A 19,895-nucleotide genomic window follows, 5' to 3' on the forward strand; every position below is an offset into this window, starting at 1 on the left:
TTCTTACTATTGTAATGATCTCTCTGTGTGGAGAACAGCATAGCATGTAACCCCACAGACAACTCACACTCTTCTGCTGCTACCGACAATGGGCTTCGGTAAATTACCGAACTTCTGCCGCAAACAAAAGTCTAAAATACCGAATGTGGTATTTCCCCGACTTGTTCTCTTTTTTGTTATCAACAGCCTTGATGAATTGACGCCCATGTGTTGTTGCTGCAGGGCGACTGTACAGTGAGGCATACAGTACTATGAAAGTATGCCTCACTGCCTCTGCAAAGGCATGCTCACCTACTTCTGTGAAAGCTGAAAGCAGATAGCAGTAGCCACTGTGACTTCTGACGGCTAGCCTTGAAAGCTGTTTACTGTAGTCAGTAGAAAAATAATAAAAACAAAACAAAAAAATGAAATAAAAAATACCACTCACACACTATGCAAATACTGCTGTCTACTACACAAAGTTTATTAGAACTTTTTCAATCATATTTGCTTAGTCTCCTGGGAAGCTGGAACCTTTCTCCTCCATTGCCGGCTTTAGTCTTCCCTGTGTTAAGAAAAGATAAAGATGGATGGTCAGAATGATAACTATGTAAATTTAGACATTTAGACATATCATAAGCTGATAATAGAAATCAACTTACCATTCCTTTGCTGGCTTCTTTACTGGTAGGAAAGGCTCAGAAAACGCACACACAGCAACACAGCTTTTCTTACAGCAGACCAGGGTTTCTAGGCAGTCGTCATCTTCATCACATACCGTGTCTAGCATCAAAAGAGTGAAAATAATTGTTGCATAATGGAATGCCTAACATTGGCGGCAAATTAAATGTAATTTTAGAAGCAAGTTTTCTTTAATACTTTGTCATAGAAATGGAAGGTCTTAAACCTGCATACACAAGTGCAGTGTACATGAAGGCATAATTAAAGGACCACTAGCAAGAAAAGCAAGCAGTTAAAATTAGAGCCAAGAAACTTTGGATTAGTGCATTTCCTCATGGGGGATTCTCAGGGTTTTGTTTGCTTCTGAACTCTTCCCCCCCCCCCCATGGTTCTGAACCCTTACAACTGTTTACTCACACCCCCACACTGATTGATAGAACTGTCTCTTTGTAGTTAGATGTTCCTGTACACACTCCCCCCAGCAAAATGTTGATGTTGCCCTCAATCTTCATGGGCCAGTGCAGCTATCATAATCTTCACACCCATTAGAAGTGTAACCAAAAAACGTTTAATCTGGAGAGTGGACCCCTGTATCAGAGGGAAGAAGCAATACCCCTATATCAGAGGGAATTATAATACATTTTTGTTGGTTGCTATGGGCAACAACACTACACCTTTGCATACCTCCCAACATTTAACTTTTAGAAAACGGGACACTTAGGCCACACCCATGGCCACACCCCCAACCCCCTAGACACGCCCACCAAAAAGTTTTTCAAATATTTTTAATTAATAATTATATTAATTACTCCCGAAAGGGGAGGGGCGTGAGGGTGCCAGAGGGGGAAAAAAACGATCGAGCCACCAGCCCGGGATGCGTATGTGGCATCGATGGCCGCCGCCATTAAACTTCTCCCTCCCTCCCTCCTAATGTGCCCTCAGTGTCCCCTTCCCCCCCACAGCCCGCTCTGCTGCACATTTGTTTACTCTGCAGGGGGAAGGGGACACTGGGGGGCATATTATGCCGCATACGCATCCCGGGCTGGTGCCTCGATCGTTCTTTTTTCCCCTCTCTCCCCAGCGGCCGGGACTAAGGGGGGGCAGCGTGGGACAGCGGGACGGCCCCCCAAAATCGGGACTGTCCCGACGAAAACGGGCGGTTGGGGGCCCTGCTTTTGTTCGGCACCATATCACAGAACTTGTGATAACTTGACACTCGTCACAGCAGCAGCAAAGGAGCTAGAACTGAGTAGACGTCTTCAAAGTTTAAGGAGTTTATTCGGCAAAACAACTATACAGGTGTGTTCATCAGCAATCTTTGTTACATGTTCGTTACCTCAGCGAAGCAATCAATCTGTAGTAAGTCATCTTAAGCATTTCATGCTCTTGGTCCATTCCTTGTGAATAGACCAGGCCTTCTCTTACATCTATGCTACCTTGCGCTAAGACTGCACTTAGCCTATATACTGCATACAGATAAATGGCGTTACGTTTTACTGTCATTTACTGTTAGTATGCGGTGTTCCCTGTCTGGTCACCAGCCAAGCAGGAGGTGATGTGCGCATGCCGTCACTTCCTGCTTTGAGGCATACGGAAGTGCACGGAAGCATATTGTAAAAATGCGCTTCCGTGCATGCATGCAGCGATGTTGCTATGGTCATTTTTTAAATATCCCATCGTTGCCTTAGACTAACATGACTTCTGGGCCGACACAGATTGCCGAAACTCGATACAGAAGCCGTGTAGTAATGTAGTTCTGGACCTGCGATGGGGATGCGACGAAAACGTCACTACCGTCGCGTTTCGCTGTGCCATCGCAGTATGAAAGTCTCCATAGACTAGGGGTGAGGTAAAAATACTGCACCGCTCTGGTGTGAAAGGGCCATAAAGGTTACTTTCAGACATTAAAAGAAAAAAAAGGAACACAGTCTAGTTATTAATTTGTTTGGCTCTGTACATGCACATATTTATCTTTCTGTGTCACATATCACCTCAGGTACACTTTAATGCAGATTAGACTTCTTTCACGCCGTGGCTTGTGATTATAATGCATACAGCCAGGCTCGGACTGACCCACCGAAGTGCGCGATGGATCCATCGGTAGGCCTCTTCCCTGGGGGCCCCAGCGCTGAAAAGGAGGGGGCACAGTGCAGGAAAAGGGGGCAGTGGGCACAGAGCGGCGGGGAGGGGGGGAAGCTTCCCCCCCCTCCCTCACCTAGGGCCCCCCTTCCGCGCTCCCCCCCCCCTCCAAAATTGCAGCCAGGTCTGTCACCCCCTCCCCCTTAGCTGCCCGCAGCGTCAGACCTCGATCAGTGGGCGATCAGACAGAGCGGGCGCTAGGATCTAGCGGACACCGCCGATATGCGGAAGTGACATCACTTCCGCATAGCGGTGCGCCCGGCGCCCGCTCTATCTGGTCAGGTCGCCCGCTGATGGAGGTCTGAAGCTGCTGGGAGGTAAGGGGGTCCCTGTCACTCACTACCTAACGACCGGGGCTTCCTGTCACTCACTACCTAACAGCCGGGGGTCCCTGTCACTCACTACCTAACGGCCGGGGGTCCCTGTCACTCACTACCTAATGGCCTCCCTGTCACTCACTACCTAACGGGATCCCTGTCACTCACTACCTAACGGGAGGGGGTCCCTGTCACTCACTACCTAATGGGGTCCCTGTCACTCACTACCTAACGGGGTCCCTGTCACTCACTACCTAATGGCCGGGGGTCCCTGTCACTCACTACCTAACGGGGTCCCTGTCACTCACTACCTAAAAGGGTCCCTGTCACTCACTGCCTAAAGGGGTCCCTGTCACTCACTGTCTAAAGGGTTCCCTGTCACTCACTACCTACCTAACAGGGGTCCCTGTCACTCACTACCTAACAGGGTTCCCTGTCACTCACTACCTAACGGCCGGGGGTCCCTGTCACTCACTACCTAACGGCCAGGGGTCCCTGTCACTCACTACCTAACGGGGTCCCTGTCACTCACTACCTAACGGCCAGGGGTCCCTGTCACTCACTACCTAATGGGGGTCCCTGTCACTCAATAACTAACCTGGGGTCCCTGTCACTCACTACCTAACGGGGGTCCCTGTCACTACCTAACGGGGACCCTGTTATGTGGGGATATCTTCCGCCAATTTAATTGTATTTTGTGGGGAAATCTGCCGCCAATCTACTTGCATTTTGTGGGGATATCTGCTGTAAGTCTAATTGCATTTTGTGGGGATATCTGCTGTAAGTCTAATTGCATTTTGTGGGGATATCTGCTGTAAGTCTAATTGCATTTTGTGGGGATATCTGCTGTAAGTCTAATTGCATTTTGTTGGGATATCTGCAACTAGTCTAATTGCAATTTGTGGGGATATCTGCCGCCAATCTAATTGTATTTTGTGGGGATATCTGCCGCCAATCTAATTTCATTTTGTCCGGAAATCTGCTGCCATTTGACTACTTAATGAATTATCATGAGGCATGTAACTACCGTACTTGATTATTTTTATCTAAAATGTATCTGATCGGACCTAATCTCTGTGAATAACACCGCTACTTATTTTGTGGGTTTTTTTCGTTTGTTTTTGTTTTGTTTTTTTAAGTCTGCTCAGTGTGTGGTGACACCCATCTACTTTTGCATGTGGTCATGTCCTTATTGGAAACTGTCCTCAGAAGTGCTCACAATCTATTCCCTACCATAATCATGCAACATTTCTAGAGTACATGTGTATGTGAGCCCAAAATGGGGGGGGGGGATCATGGGGGGGGCGGGCCCCAGGCTGAAACTTTCTTGGTGGGCCCTTGGTGTCCCAATCCGACCCTGCATACAGCCCTGGGGAAGGAGGGGCAGAGTAAAAATTTGCACTGAGAACCATGGCTCTGTACCTACGCCACTACCATTCAGTATCATTAAATGGAATTGTTGCTGCGGTGAAGAGCATTAGAGATGCCATGCTGTATAATGCATGGCCCTTGCACAGCATAGCGGTAACGGGGCTCTCAGAAATAATCATGTTTGGGCGGACTAACTATTTAACCTTTTTGGGACCGCCCGTAGTAAATCCTACGCCGCACTTGTGGCTGTCTAAGCCTGATGCGGCGTAGGATTTATGCCACCTACCATTTTTCCTCCTGAGACGATTGTGCACACCTGAGAGGGTGACAGCTGACATCTCCCCTCAGTGATCAGGATCATCGCGATTGGCTCCTGATCACGTGATCACTACAATTGCCGGCGGATCGTAGTGATCACTATTACAGCAGCGGCCATAGGAGGGGGAGAGAATCCACTCACCTTCCTGACTTTCCCCCGGCGATCGTCGCTGCCCTCCGCTCTGGCCGGCATCCACAGTTGCTCTGACGTAAATTTTGGGTCCCGGCTTGATGACGTCAACAAGCTGCGACCCGGAACTTAGCGGCAGTACGAGTGGGGATGCCGACCAGAGCGGAGGGGGCTAGAGCTGCTAATCACTGGAGCCTGGGAGGTGAGTAAAGGCTGCTGGCATTTCGTGCTACACCATGCCCACCATGCTATACTGCGGATCCGACTGCCTGACTTCGCAAATGCGCCCCCCTCACATGTGAAATGGCTTGGTCCTTAAGGTGGGGTTAGGCAGCTGGTCCCCAAAAGGGTTAAAATATTGTGGTCTACTTACTGTACTCAGGATCCACACACTTCAGTCCACAGTCAGTGTTGCAGCACTTAAGGGTTCCTTGGCAGCTGGCGTCTGTTGTGCAGTCTGAGCTGGTGGTGTTCACACTGGTGCAGTTTGTGCCATTCACACACAAAGGAGGTGAGCAGGCAGCGATGGAGGAGTTACTGGACACACTCGGGCAATGACCGCGTTTTTCAGCAGATTCTTTGCAGAAGAAAATAACAAATTAGAGTTTTCAGGGATTTTTCTTTCTTTTTTTTTTGTGTGAAGGCAATACAATAAATGATTATTATTATTATGTATTTATATAGTGCCAACATCTTCCACAGCGCTGTATAGAGTATCTATTGTCTTGTCGCTAACTGTCCCTCTGAGGAGCTCACAATCTAGTCCCTACCATAGTCATATGTCTATGCAAGTATCATATAGTGCATGTATCATAGTCTAGGGACAATTTAGGGGGAAGCCAATTAACTCATCTGTATGTTTTTGGGACGTGGGAGGAAACCGGAGTACCCGGAGGAAACCCACGCAGACACAGGGAGAACATACAAACTCCTTGAAGATGTTGACCTGGCCGGGATATGAACCGGGAACCCAGCGCTGCAAGGCGAGAGCGCTAACCATTAGGCCACCGTGCTGCCCACATGATAACAAGAGTCTAACCCACTTTTTGTACATGATCACCATAATTATTATTTAAAATACTTCATAGGAAGCAGCTTTTTAAAAGAAAGCCATATCTAATTAATATTTTTACAATGAATAAAAATACTGATTGGCAATGGTAAGTTATGATTAAACAGAGCTGATAGGACTTGTAGGAGAAATTCCATGCAGAGACACATTTTCTATGGGATTAAATCGACCTATAGTTTTTGATACATGGAATTAAATTAACATTTTGAGATAATGCATATATGGGGTTAAATCAGAGCTTCCAACTGACCCCTTTCCAGATATATTTTCGCTAGAGTGTAGCGAGAAAAGGAGATTTGGTAAATATTAGTATATTAACTAAACTGTGGTAAGCACCATAACGTGCATAAAGTCTTAAGCATGATGAGTAGAGTACAATGCACCACACCAGTACCATTTCAGCCCGCGGGTATTTTGCATCAGAGCAATTTTCACTTCCCATTAATACGCTAATAACTTTATAAATAATTATCACAATGAATTGATCTAGAGCTTGTTTTTTTCTGCCACCAATTAGGATTTCTTTGGGCGGTACATTTTGCTAAGAATTATTTTTTTCTAAATGCATTTTAACAGGAATATTAAGAAAAAAATGGAAAAAAATCATTATTTTTTAGTTTTTGGCCATTATAGCTTTAAAATAATACATGCTACCATAATTAAAATCAATGTATTTTATTTGCTCATTTGTCGCGGTTATTATTACACCATTTAAATTATGTCCCTATCATAATGTATGACGCCAATATTTTATTTGGAAATAAAGGTGCATCTTTCAGTTTTGCGTCCATCACTATTTACAAGCTTATAATTTAAAAAACATTAGTAATACACCCTTTTCACATGCATATTAAAAAAGTTCAGACCCTTAGGTAACTATTTATGGGGTTTTTTTAATTGTAATTTTTTTTTTCAGAAAAAAATTTATTTGAGTAATTTTTGGTGTGGGAGGTAAACAGTTATTTTTAAATGTAATAATATGTGTCCATTTAATAAAAAATGTATGTGGATGTAGTTTTACTATTTGGCCACAAGATGGCCACAGTCAAAAAAATTTTTTTTAGTCTTGGAAGCGCATAAGGAGGACAAGAAACTTTTTTTTTGCTCAGAAAGACCACGGCCTCTGATAAGAAGCCATCGGTTTTTCTGCCGGGAACTTAGATCAAACTATGTTCCCATTCATTGATCCCCGGGCTTGGGCACGCACGCGATTGCGCTTGGGAGCGGGCAGATGCGCACAACAGCACAGCAGCAGCCACCTGGACGTGACAATCATGTCCAGGTGGCAGGAATGGTTAAAGAGACACTGAAGCGGAAAAAAAAATGATGATATAATGAATTGGTTGTGTAGTACTACTAATAATTATTAGAACATTAGTAGTAAAGAAAATATTCTCATATTTCAATTTTCAGTTATATAGTGTTTTTATAACATTGTATCTTTCTCTAATATTTGCAGTTTACACACTACTCAGCATTCTAAATGATTTTAAAGAGCAGGCCAGTGAACTATTAACCTGTCCTCTGGAGAGAAAAAGAAATTGCTGTGACTGACAGTTGAGATAACAAGCTTCAGAAGATTGAGCTCTCTGCGACTTTGAAAGTGGTGGAGCTCAATGGCTCTTTTGCATAGATAATAACTGGAGTTTCTTAACTCTTCCTGTACTGGAAACAATATTAGATGCATGGCTCTGTACCTAATGTTTTATTTCTTACCTGTACAACACATACAAATCATTAGATCAAAAAAAAAATTTCCGCTTCGGTGTCTCTTTAAGCACATTACTCTGCAGTTTACTGAATATACCACTAATGTCTCTTGCCCATCTTTGTTGTAAGTGTATTTAGGGATGTCACATGTCACAGGGAATGTGTCCATAAAGAAAACCTACAAGGAAAGTGGAGGGGGAGGCCTCTGGATCTGAATGAGGCTTCCCTTGTCCTCCTCAGCCAGCACAATCCTATGCTGGGAGTCTGGGACCTCCGGACAGAAAAAAAACCCAATAACAAATGATTTGCCGCTGCACACAGACGCCCTAGTGGATTACTGCTTAGGCTCTGGCACAAATAGCTGAGCCCTATTGGGTCTGCTCTACTGCACAGGAGCGAGGCGTCTGTGCCTGCGCAATAGAACAGACCCAATCGGCCTCTGCTATTTCCGCCGGAGCATGAGTGGAGAGGAGCTAGTACACATTGCACATGCCTACGATGAGTGCCAACAAGCAGATCCCAGGGTTCCAGTGCTGGATCCCCTCTGCTGAGAAAGGGGGCAGCCTATATAGGGTCCAGAGGCTTCCCGCTTCCAAGGTAAGTACCCACCAAGGGCACTTTACTTCCTTACCGATACACATTAAAGAAACATGCTGCATGATACATAAAATATGTACATGAATTAGGCAAGTACACATTTGTATGACATCAATCAACACTCAATACACTAAAAGAAAAAGATCACTTACCTTCACTCTCGGGACTCTCGGGACTCTCAGGACTCTCATGACTCATGAATATCATGACTCTCGGTACTCTCGGGACTCTCAGGACTCCCATGACTCTCATGACTGCTGTGACCAGCAACAAGCACTGCAGCCAGTAGCATGGAGAAAATCACAGCCTTGATCATTGTAGGATAGGAGGTGAAAATTGTGCAATATTGTTGTAATTAAGCAGCTCTTACAAGAGAGGTAATGAGGAATAACTATAGAAAGCCAACTTCATGTATTTATACACTTTTACAAAGTTACACACAAAAGACGGCTTGTGGTGCATTATTATATTGAGCTGTTATTTGATCTTGTCTTTTACATGACATATTTATAAGTAGAGAGACACATGACAATTATTTCACAAGAAAAAAGGGTCTATTTTTGAGACAAAACGTTACTTGATAAGGCTTTCAAAAGTGTTGTAAGAAATTCCACATTGTGTCTTGAAACCAAGCCCATCTTCATTGTCCCTACAAAGTTTTTGTTACAGGCAAGCTGAAACCATCCAGTGCTGAGCTTACTCATGGAAAAACTGAGAAAGTCACCTGGAAATTCCAGGGCTACACAGCAGTGATAATGGGAAAATGTTTGCTAGGTCTTAAGTTTCTATGTCTATATCATGAATAAAATAAAATACCTTAGAAGTTGAAATCATATTTTTATTCCAGAAAAATATACTTTCAGGGCCCGTTTCCACTAGCCGCCATGCATCCTGCGAGACGCGCGGCAGCACTTCCTTCCTGTGTGAGGACACAGCTGAATCCCGGAAGCCGTGCCTCCCGCATGAAAAATGCTGCAATGTCGGCCAAATCCCTAAGACAAGCGGCGGAGGGCTGTAGCATTATCCCCCTAAAGCAGAGTTTCCCTGTGCGATTTGCTTGTGAGGAAACTCTGCAGATTCCAAGGTGAACCTCGGGTAAATAAAAGACATATTTACCAAGGAAGAGGGAAGCCTCTGGATGCAGTAGAGGCTTCCCGTGTCCTCCTCACCACTGCCACTGGTTACCAAGACCCTCCCAAAAGACCCAGGCTGTACTCCTCTTCAGACACAAGCTCAACCGTGCTGCATCCGTGCAAGCATGGCTGCAGCTCTCAATCGCTTTGAGTCCTACAGCAGAAAAGGGCTATACAAATGTTATAATTAATTATTATTTAGTATTTATAAAGCACCGACATCTTCCGTAGCGCTGCATAGAGTATTTATACAGGGAGTGCAGAATTATTAGGCAAGTGGTATTTTTGAGGAATAATTTTATTATTGAACAACAACCATGTTCTCAATGAACCCAAAAAACTCATTAATATCAAAGCTGAATATTTTTGAAAGTAGTTTTTAGTTTGTTTTTAGTTTTAGCTGTTTTAGGGAGATATCTGTGTGTGCCTAATAATTATGCACACCTGATATAGGGTGTTGATGTCATTAGACCACACCTCTTCTCATTACAGAGATGCACATCACCTAATATGCTTAATTGGTAGTAGGTTTTCGAGCCTATACAGCTTGGAGTAAGACAACATGCATAAAGAGGATGATGTGGTCAAAATACTCATTTGCCTAATAATTATGCACTTCCTGTAGTCTTGTCACTAACTGTCCCTCAAAGGAGCTCACAATCTAGTCCCTACCATAGTCATATGTATATATTGAGTAGTGTATGTATTGTAGTCTAGGGCCAATTTCGGGGGGAAGCCAATTAACTTATCTGTATGTTTTTTTAATGTGGGAGGAAACCAAAGTGCCCAGAGGAAACCCACGCAGACACGGGGAGAACATACAAACTGCTTGCAGATGTTGACCTGGCTGGGATTCGAACCAGGAACCCAGCGATGCAAGGCGAGAGCGCTAACCACTACGCCACCGTGCTGCTCATGTTCAATGAATTTGTGTAACATACGGGACCACTCTATTTCCACTAACCCTTTAACTGGAGGCTTACCAGATATGAAGCACCTAGACAATCCCATGGGGTTTTCTCTTTATACTTAAAGCGCACCCAAACCAAACATTTTTTTAATTCAAAATATTTAGTTGCATTACTCTGACACATACAAAGATAAATAAACACTCCTTTAAGCCTATGAGCATTTCAATGCATGCTTTTCACCCTTCTCTTTTCATAACTAGGGCTATACAGGTGGCAGCCATTACTTCTGAGCTTAGTAGGAGGTTTTAGATCATGGGTGTGTTTGTCATCAGCTACCTTCCCTCACAGGGGCATCGTCAAGTGAAATCTCACACAAGCTGAGATCACCTCCCCTGTGACATCATCAGTAGCAGCCTGTGTTTTGTTTTTGTTTTTTTATCTCCTCCACCAGTTTGCCGGAAAATCCCGGCAATATGAAAGGAAGGGAGGGGTTCCTCCAATAAATGTAAAATATTTTATATTTGTCATCATGCAGCTGAAAAAAAGGCTGCTATTTATCATTATAATTTAGAAAATAAATTTTATTTCTGAAATCTTGTATTTTTTATTTGGGTCCACTTTAAAGGAATACTGTAAGGGGGTCGGGGGAAAATGAAATGAGCTGAACTTAGCCTGGGCTTCTAATGGTCCCCCGCAGACATCCTGTGCCCGTGCAGCCACTCACCAATGCTCCGGCCCCGCCTCCGGTTCACTTCTGGAATTTCAGACTTTAAAGTCTGAAAACCACTTCACCTGTGTTGCCGTGTCCTCGCTCCCACTGATGTCACCAGGAGCGTACTGCGCAAGTGCGCAAGCCCAGTATGGTCTGTGCCTGCGTAGTACGCTCCTGGTGACATCAGCAGGAGCGAGGACACGGCAACACAGTCGCAGTGGCTACATATACTGAGCACATATCCCCCTGCCTACATATACTGGGGACATATACCCCTGGCTACATATACTGGGCACATATACACCTGCCTACATATACTGGGGACATATACACCAGGCTACATATACTGGGGACTACTATACCCCTGACTACATATACTGGGCACATATACCCCTGCCTACATTTACTGGGCATATATACCTCTGGCTACATATACTGGGCACATATACCCCTGCCTACATATACTGGGCACATATACCCCTGGCTATATATACTGGGCACATATACCCCTGGCTATATATACTGGGCACATATACCCCTGGCTACATATACTGGGCACATATACCCCTGGCTACATATACTAGGCAACTATACCTCTGGCTACATATACTGGGGATTACTATACTCATGGCTACTTATACTGGGGACACCTATAGACCTGGCTACCTGGGGGTACCTATTTTGGGGGAACTGCTGTCAGATTATCTGCATTTTTGTGGAACCGCTGTTATGTATTTTGGGGAACAGCTGCCAGATTATGTGTATGTTAGGGGAACGGCTGCTGCCAGATTACGTGTATTTTGGGGAACTGCTGCCAGATTGTGTATGTTTGGGGGACCACTACTGCCAGATTATATGTCCTTTGGGTGTTACGTGTATTTTGGGTGATCCGCTGCCAGGTTTCGCGTATTTTGGGGAACTGCTTCCAAATTATGTGTATGTTGGTGGAACTGCTGCTGCCACATTGTCTATTTTGGGGGAACCACTTCCATATTATCTGTATTTTGGAGGAACTTCTACCAGATTATGTGTCTTTTTGGTGAAATGCTGTCAGATTACATCTATTTTTGGGGGTACACTACGGCAGAGCTCAAACTTCCTCGGCAGACCTTTTACATCACTGCTAAGGTCATGTATATTTGGCCCCACTCATGACCACGCCCATGGTGTGCTTGACCACGCCCATTTTTTGCCGCGGCGCGCTAAGCGCGGCGCAGGGGTTATCCAAGTGAGTCCACTCACTTATTTTCCCAGGACTAGACCCCTGACCTGAATACAAGATAAGGAGATGGGTTAAGATGTAATGGGGCCCTAGGCAAGGTAGTAGATGTGGTCCTTTTGGCAACTGAAAGTAAAGAGAGGTCAAAGAAGGCGGCAGGTGGGCCACTTGACACCCATTAGGCCCCAAGCACCTGCCTAGGTTGCCAGGTGGATAATCCTGCTCTGCAGATGAGTATCTACACAAAAATGTGCTATGGACACATGCGAAAACCCATTTTTTTTACAAATACATTGAGGTCATGAAAAAACACATTTCAAGAAAATTCTTAGTTTCACAAAGATGTGTATCTTGCAAAAATTCTGTGATATTTTCTAAAAAATCTTGAATTACGCTGAAAATTTAAATTTTACTCATCCCTACTAAAATTTTATAACCTGACACAAACATATTACCTCCCTTTTTTTCACAAACACCGTGCACAGATCTTTGAAGACATACCGTATATACTTGCGTATAATCCGAATTTGTCAGCACAAAAAATGTGCTGAAACAGGGGCGCTTTTTAGGCATACACAGTACAGTACAGTACAGGGTGCCTTGTGCATCCTTTTTTTCCCCTTTGTGCCTCCTTCTGTCCCTTTTGTGCCTCCTTCTGTCTCCTTGTGCCTCATTCAGTCCCCTGTACCATGTCTGACCCCGTTTGTCCTTCTGTCTCCCTTTGTGCCTCCTTCTGTCTCCATGTGCCTCCTTCAGTCCTCCTGTGCCACCTTTGCCTCCTTCTGTGCCCCTTTGCGCCTCCTTCTTTCCCCCTGTGCCTCCTTATGTACCATTGCGCATTTCATTGTCCACTTGTGCTACCTCTGCCCCCTGTTCCTCCTTCAGTTCCACTCTGCCTCCTTCTGTCCTCCTGTGCCTTCTTCTGTCTCCATGTGCCTCTTCAGTCCCTATGTGCCACCTCTGTCCCCTGTGCCTTCTTCTGTCTCCCTGTGGCTCTGCCTGTCCCCCTCTGCCTCCTTCTGTCTCCCTGTGCTTCCTTACACCCCCTTCTACCTTCTTCTGTCCCCCTTTTGTGCCTCCTTCTTTCCCCCTTTGTGCATCCTTCTGTTCCCCTTTGTGCCTCCTACTGTATCATTGTGCCTCTTTCTGCCCCCCTTTGTGTTTTTTTTTCTGTCCTTCATTGTGCTTCCTTCTGCCCCCCTTTGTGCCTCCTTCTGTCCCCTGTGTGCCTCCTCCAGTCCCCGTGCCTCCATCTTTCCTCCTGTGCCTCCTTTTGCCCCCCTTTGTAACTCAATCTGTACACCCATTGTGCCTCCTTCTGCCCCCTTCGTGCCTCCTCCTGTCCTCTTTTGTGCCTCCTTCTGGCCCTGAGGCCTTCTTCTGCCCCCAAGCCCCCCCCCCCCCCCTGTAACCTCCTGCTGCCCCTCTGTGTACTTTAGCACTAGGCAGCTTGCTATCATCTGCGCACGGATCGCCCGACTTCTTCTCACATGCTATGCTCTTGACAAGCAGTGTGTGGTGCACTAGTGTGTCGGAGATGCTGAACTGATTGGGAATTCACTGTTGCCTTGCACTTGCTGTTTCTCAAGACACCACTAGATGGTGCAATAGTTATGAGACACAGGGAGTGCAAGGCAAGAGGTAATTCCTGAATATTTCAGCAGCTTGAGCTGCACCATTTCTAATTTACAGCTTCTAATAATCCACCTCTCTAATTGACAGCTTGAACTGTGGGACTTTGGACTGTCATGCAGACGCACACATAAGGAGTATCTAACCTAATAGCATGCATGGCAGTGGGTCCCACAGCCGGCTGTATCATTTTGCAAGAGAATGTTAATTTTCATGGGGACAGGGCTTTTTATATACTGATGTTGACTGTATATATTAATCTCTCTTTGGGACCAAGCACTTTACAGTTACGTCCTCTGTGTGGTTGTCTGCTGCAGACAGAACAAAATTGTAACATCCTTAAAGTCCGACTGCTCTCGACGCGATCACACAGACCCAAATAGGAGATTCATCTGTCCTATGACAGCTGACATCTCCCCTCACTGATCAGGAGCCATGGCAAGGAGCCATGGCTTGATCACGTGATCACTACGATCGCCGCCGATCACAGTGATTCCTAAAGGCGGCTGCAGCAGAAGAGGAAGAAGAAGACTGGGACTCACCTCTCCTGGCGATTGTTGCTCACCCTCCACTCTGCCCGACATCCAGCCTCTCACTGTCTCTAGTGTCGGGTCCTGGCTTGATGATGTCATCAAGCCGTGACGTGGTACTTAGAGGCAATGTAAGACTGCATGGCCGGGAGAGCTGGACCTGGGGAGGCGAGTAATGCCTGCTACCTATACTGGGGATGTAACCCCCCAAAAGACGGTTACAAAGTGATAATGTATTTTTTATGTGTGTGACGCCTTTAAGCCTTAGGTTGTGGAACTAAAACAGCACATGAGAGAGGAGTGTAAGCGTCAGCATGGTCGCATAGACTGTTGCTAAGCGACCAGAGTATGCAAAGCAGTGGAACTTGTTGGAACTTTCCAAAAGCCCCGCGTGGCCTGTCAGAAGCTATTGCACAGGTGCAGGGGAGGGAGGGAACTGACTGAAGCCAGAGAGAGCGCACCTGAGAGTGGGAGAGAGAGGACGAGACTTAGAAGCCAGGAGCTAGCGGTGCGGAGCGGGAAGGAGGTGGGCCCAGAGAGAGGCCGTAGCAGTCACCCGGAGAGTGATAAGGGACCCGGCGCAGAGCCAGTAAGGACAGTGGCCGCAGGTTGGATAGTGACCGGAGGCTGGAGGCGGCAAACCCTGCCCAGACGCAAACTAGGCCGGAGGCAACATACAGATGAGTACAAGCTTGAGTGCCAAATACAAGCCACAGAGTGTGTTCAGTTAGTAGCCAGTGTACAGCGGAGGCTTGCTGAAGTGAGCAACCCAGAACCTGAAGAGGCCAATTGTGTTCTAAGGTGGTGTTACTAGAGACTGCTAGTGTGAGAAAGCTATCAGCACACAGAGTCTTTGTGCCTAGCAAAGTTACTGTTGATGATAAGAAGTGTAATGAGTGTTCAGGCCTTGCTGCTGCTGAAAGACCTTAGTAACCTCCCTAAAGTACCCACACAGCTGACCCAGCCCCCGCTTGCATTAAGTCCTGGTATATAAAGAGACGTTGTTCCTGTCAAGTCCGTTTCAAGTCAGGAGTTAAAGTTATAAGTTCTACAATTGATGTGTTCTGCAGAATTACCGAGAGTCTGATATTTAAAGAGAACTTGTCAGCATTACAGAAGATAAGTGGAGAAGGAGTTACATTGCTTCTTGTGATACTAAAGTGTACTGCAGGAGAAACCAGGTGATACCTGATCAAAATAGAAAGTCAACTAAGTTAAAGTACAAGTTTAGCATCAACTCTAAATTTGAGCTTATTCAGCCTTGAAGTCAAAGTGCACCTAAAGCGGTTTAAAACTCTGACAAAATATTCAACAAAAATGTGTTTTCCTACTTTTTATAACCCATACAATTATCATATTTGCTTTTGTGCACAAGTATTATAATTCATTTATAAATTATAACTTCCCAAAGTTCAGTTTATTTACTTTGAAAGCTGCTGGTGCATTTTATTCATAACTGTTGTAATTCTATTTTAAATGCAGCCATCAGTGATTTCTGACCTGTGTTTCACTCCAGGACTCATTAGCATAAGTTTCTGCGCAGCCAGAGAATGTTTACTTAATTGTATCAAGTAAAGAATGTATACAGAAGATAAGCTACTCACCAGTTCGGATGTGGCAGCCCCTGCAGAAGAAAAAGTCAGTCCTGTCATGTAACCCTTTAAATGCTGTTTTACTAAAAAAAACATTGTGTTAGTATATTATATGCTGTAAATAATCTTTTAGAGCAAAGAAGAAATACTGGGTTATATTCCACTTTAAACAAAGTTATATTGTAGGATGGTGATATTGATGGTATAGAGGGGTGCATCGGTCACTTTATATTTTATTTTATTTACTTTTATTTTGTTCTGATTATTTGATTTATATTTTATTTTGTTTATTATTTTGGGAGTCCCTATCCAAAGGGGAGGTATTGGAGGTAGAGTGAATTGAGTGTTGCCATACAAAGAGTAAAGAGCCTAACAAATCTGTGAACAAGTTGGACGTCCGACTCTGGACCAACCAGCAAAATTGTTAATTGTTCAGTACCATCTCAAGAACTGTCACGAGTTCCCCCAAGATTTTGCTGAGCAATATAGCTTGGACTTGGTTAGAAGGGACTGAGAACTAATTAGGAACTGAGCTGAATTGCTCAGTAGACCGGCCCCTTACCCCCCGCCCACGCCCAACAACAGTACTGTGTATTGTATATGCTGTAAAGTGGATTGTTGTACGAGAAGACCTTTGTAGCTCAAATACTTTGTATGTAACTAACCTTTTTATTCTGCAGCTTTTACCGGTGCACTGGCTGTGAAGACCAGGAGATTGTATTATTTGACACCTATCTATACTGGGCATACCTATGCCTGGCTATCTATACTGGGGATACCTATGCCTGGGGATACCTAAAATGACAAAACTGCTCTGTTCCTTAAGGGGGATTAATATGCCGGTCCTCAAGTGGTTAAAGTTGCTAAAAAGAAACTGTAACCAAGAATTGAACATCACCCCAATCAGTAGCTGATACCCCCTTTCCCATGAGAAATCTATTCCTTTTCTCAAACGGATCATTAGTCGGCTTTGTATGGCTGATTTTGTGGTGATAAATGTCTGAATGTAAATCAGGGAGAGGAAAGATTTTACAATGGGCAAACACTGACTAAATCATTTATACATAACTATTGTAAAAATAAAAATTAAGCATTTATTACATTATTTTCACTGGAGATCCTCTTTAAAGTAAATCTGAAGCAAATATATAAAAAAATAAAACACAAATACTTACCTAAGGAAAGGGAAGGCTCTGGGTCATAATGAGCCTTCCCGTTCCTCTCAGGGTCCACTCTTTCTCATGCTGGCTCCTTGGTTCAAAACACCTGCCGCGGGAGGCTTTGGAAGTCTTTAGGAGCAGGTGGCTCCGTACTGCACATGGCTGAGACAGTGAGCTTGCGCATGTGCAGTACTGAGCCGCCTGTCTTTGGGAGCACTTGGGCTCCCAAATACTTCCAAAGCCTTGGGCAATGGCAGAGAGCAGTCTCTAACCGATTGGTCGGAGGCTGCTAACAGGAGGAGCCAGCGCAGGAATGATGGGCCAGAGCCTTCCCTCTCCTTAAAGGGAGGGTTCACAGTAAAAAAAAATACAAATCCACTTACCTGCGGCTTCCTCCAGCCTGTGGCGGGCAGGATGTGCCCTTGACGCCGCTCCGGAGGCTCCCGGTCTTCTCCGGTGGCGCACCCGACCTGGCCAGGCCAGCTTCCAGGTCGGGCTCTTGTGCGCTCTAACGTGCGTCTCACGTGGGCGCACTGACGTCATCGGACATCATCCGGGCTGTACTGCGCAGGCGCAGTAGGTGTGCGCCTGTGCAGTACAGCCCGGAGGACGCCCGATGATGTCAGCATGCCCGCGTGAGACGCATGTTGGAGCGCACAAGAGCCCGACCAGGACGCTGGCCTGGCCAGGTCGGGTGTGCCACCGGAGAAGACAGGGAGCCTCCAGAGCGGCGTCAAGGGCACGTCCTGCCTGCCAAGGGCTGGAGGAAGCCCCAGGTAAGTGGATATGTATTTTTTTTTTGTTCAACTGTGGATCTTCCCTTTAAGTGAGTATCTGTTTTTTATATATTTGCTTCAGACTCCCTTGAAGTGCTTATGAAGACACCTGTGGCATGATATATTTTGATTTAGATGGAATTTACCATGGGAAGTGCTCTTTATTGGGCTAACACTAAGGCATGGAACACAGCAGAAGCGCATGCGTTTTCCACCTAGCACACAATGGAAAACAGATGCAATGCTGCTAAGTGTGTTCCTTTCCTAAGACATACAGTATAATGGCATGATATTGACTATGAGGAGGCTGCCTACTGGGTGCTTATTTGGCTATGTGGAGGGGGGCTGCTTCATACTGGGGGGCACATCTGGATATTTATACTGGGAAGGGGGCTTATACATGAGTCAATTTACTTGTTCTTGGTTTTTGATGGAAAAGTTGGTACCTCGGCTTATACGTAGGTCGGTTTATACGCGAGTATATGTGGTAATATGAACAGGAAAATCATTTTTTTTAATTATTTAATTATCAAATATGTCTGTTATTCCATTAAAAATATAAAAGACCAACTCAAACCTCAGCCCTATTTTAATGTACTTCCACTGTACTGCATTACTATCAAGAAATCTGGGATATATTTAGAAATGAATATTTTTCTCTTTAGTGTTCTCTATTGCATTCTGAGTCCATTCTGAGCAGTTATTGTCTATAATAATGGCTTGGGAGGTTACGTTTCAAGTGCCATTGAGGGATGTATTACATCTCTCATGTATGAACCATATCAAATAAAGTTTTGTTCCAAAAATAGAACTAATCTTAAACTGCAGTCATGTGCATCTCTATTTGTAAAATTACGCCATTTAAAAGACGTAATAGAATAACAGTTAAACAAAGGCATTTTCCAGGCATTGTATTATGTTCCGTACCTTTTTTCCTTTGTCTGCACTATATGAATGCCTGTATGGTAGATACATGTATGCAGCCAACCTCTCTATTATAACAGCTGTCTTGCTGCACCAATCTCAGACAGTTCATATTTGACTGAGCAATGCCTAAAGCAGGTATGTCAATCCGGTCCTATGTGGGCCGAGATCCTCACACATTTTTGATACAGCTCAAATAAATTGATGGGTCTGAATCAGGAAAGGTGTGGTCCAGCAGGTAGAACACATTACTTTCTTTCTTAGTCCATCCTAAACACTGGCATGGATCTGGCCCTCCAGGCCTGGAGTTTGACACATGTGGCCTAAAGTATTGCTTTTCTCCATATTGTGGCTGCTAAGGTGGCCCATAAAGGCAGTGGGAAGAGTCATGGTAAGACTTTGTTCTTTGTTTTTCCCTTTTATCTATCATGTAAATTGCAATATTTTAAATTAAAGTGGACCTGAAGTGAACTCTTACATAGGAAAGAAGGAAAACATAGAGAAACGCACCCTGTATGTATTTAGAGAGTTTAGCCTTTCTAATTCCCCCTCATATGTGTCTAATCACAAGTTGTAATTTGATCTCTCCCCTGTGTCAGCTGACTGCCATGGCACATAAGGCAGATATATGGGGTAGTGACAGGGCGCTCTACAGGAAGCCACAAATAAAAATTGCTAAAAATTACAAAAAATACAAAAATACAAAAAATTGTAAAAATAAATGTAATATTCTGATAGTGTCACTTTTGTAAGGCAATAAAAAGTCCACACAGAACCTCTTCCAAGCTTCTTGTGGATGAGTAAAACTTCACACGTTTCCTGAAATGTAAAGTTACAGTGTACGCTCACCAGCTGTCATTTCTGTATTTTTTGGATTTTTTTGTAATTTTTAGCAATTTTTATTTGTGGCTTCCTGTAGAGCGCCCTGTCACTACCCCATATATTGTCTTTAGAGAGTGACACACACACTTTATACAGGACACAAACAAAAC

At 44.7% G+C, this 19,895-nt stretch overlaps 1 protein-coding gene across 1 annotated transcript; it reads right to left on the reverse strand.

Moving 5' to 3' along the window:
* Positions 1-439: 439 nt before the first annotated feature.
* LOC137535639 (whey acidic protein-like) lies at positions 440-16,072 on the reverse strand. The gene is made up of 5 exons (XM_068257497.1): positions 16,056-16,072; positions 8,467-8,590; positions 5,309-5,512; positions 642-762; positions 440-544 (listed from the first exon to the last, which is right to left on the reverse strand). The coding sequence occupies exons 2-5, from the start codon at positions 8,564-8,566 to the stop codon at positions 535-537; spliced, it is 435 nt and encodes a 144-aa protein (XP_068113598.1). The 5' UTR covers positions 8,567-8,590; positions 16,056-16,072; the 3' UTR covers positions 440-534.
* Positions 16,073-19,895: the final 3,823 nt, after the last annotated feature.

The sequence above is a fragment of the Hyperolius riggenbachi genome, chromosome 10, assembly GCF_040937935.1.
Source record: "Hyperolius riggenbachi isolate aHypRig1 chromosome 10, aHypRig1.pri, whole genome shotgun sequence".
Classification (NCBI taxonomy): Eukaryota; Metazoa; Chordata; class Amphibia; order Anura; family Hyperoliidae; genus Hyperolius; species Hyperolius riggenbachi.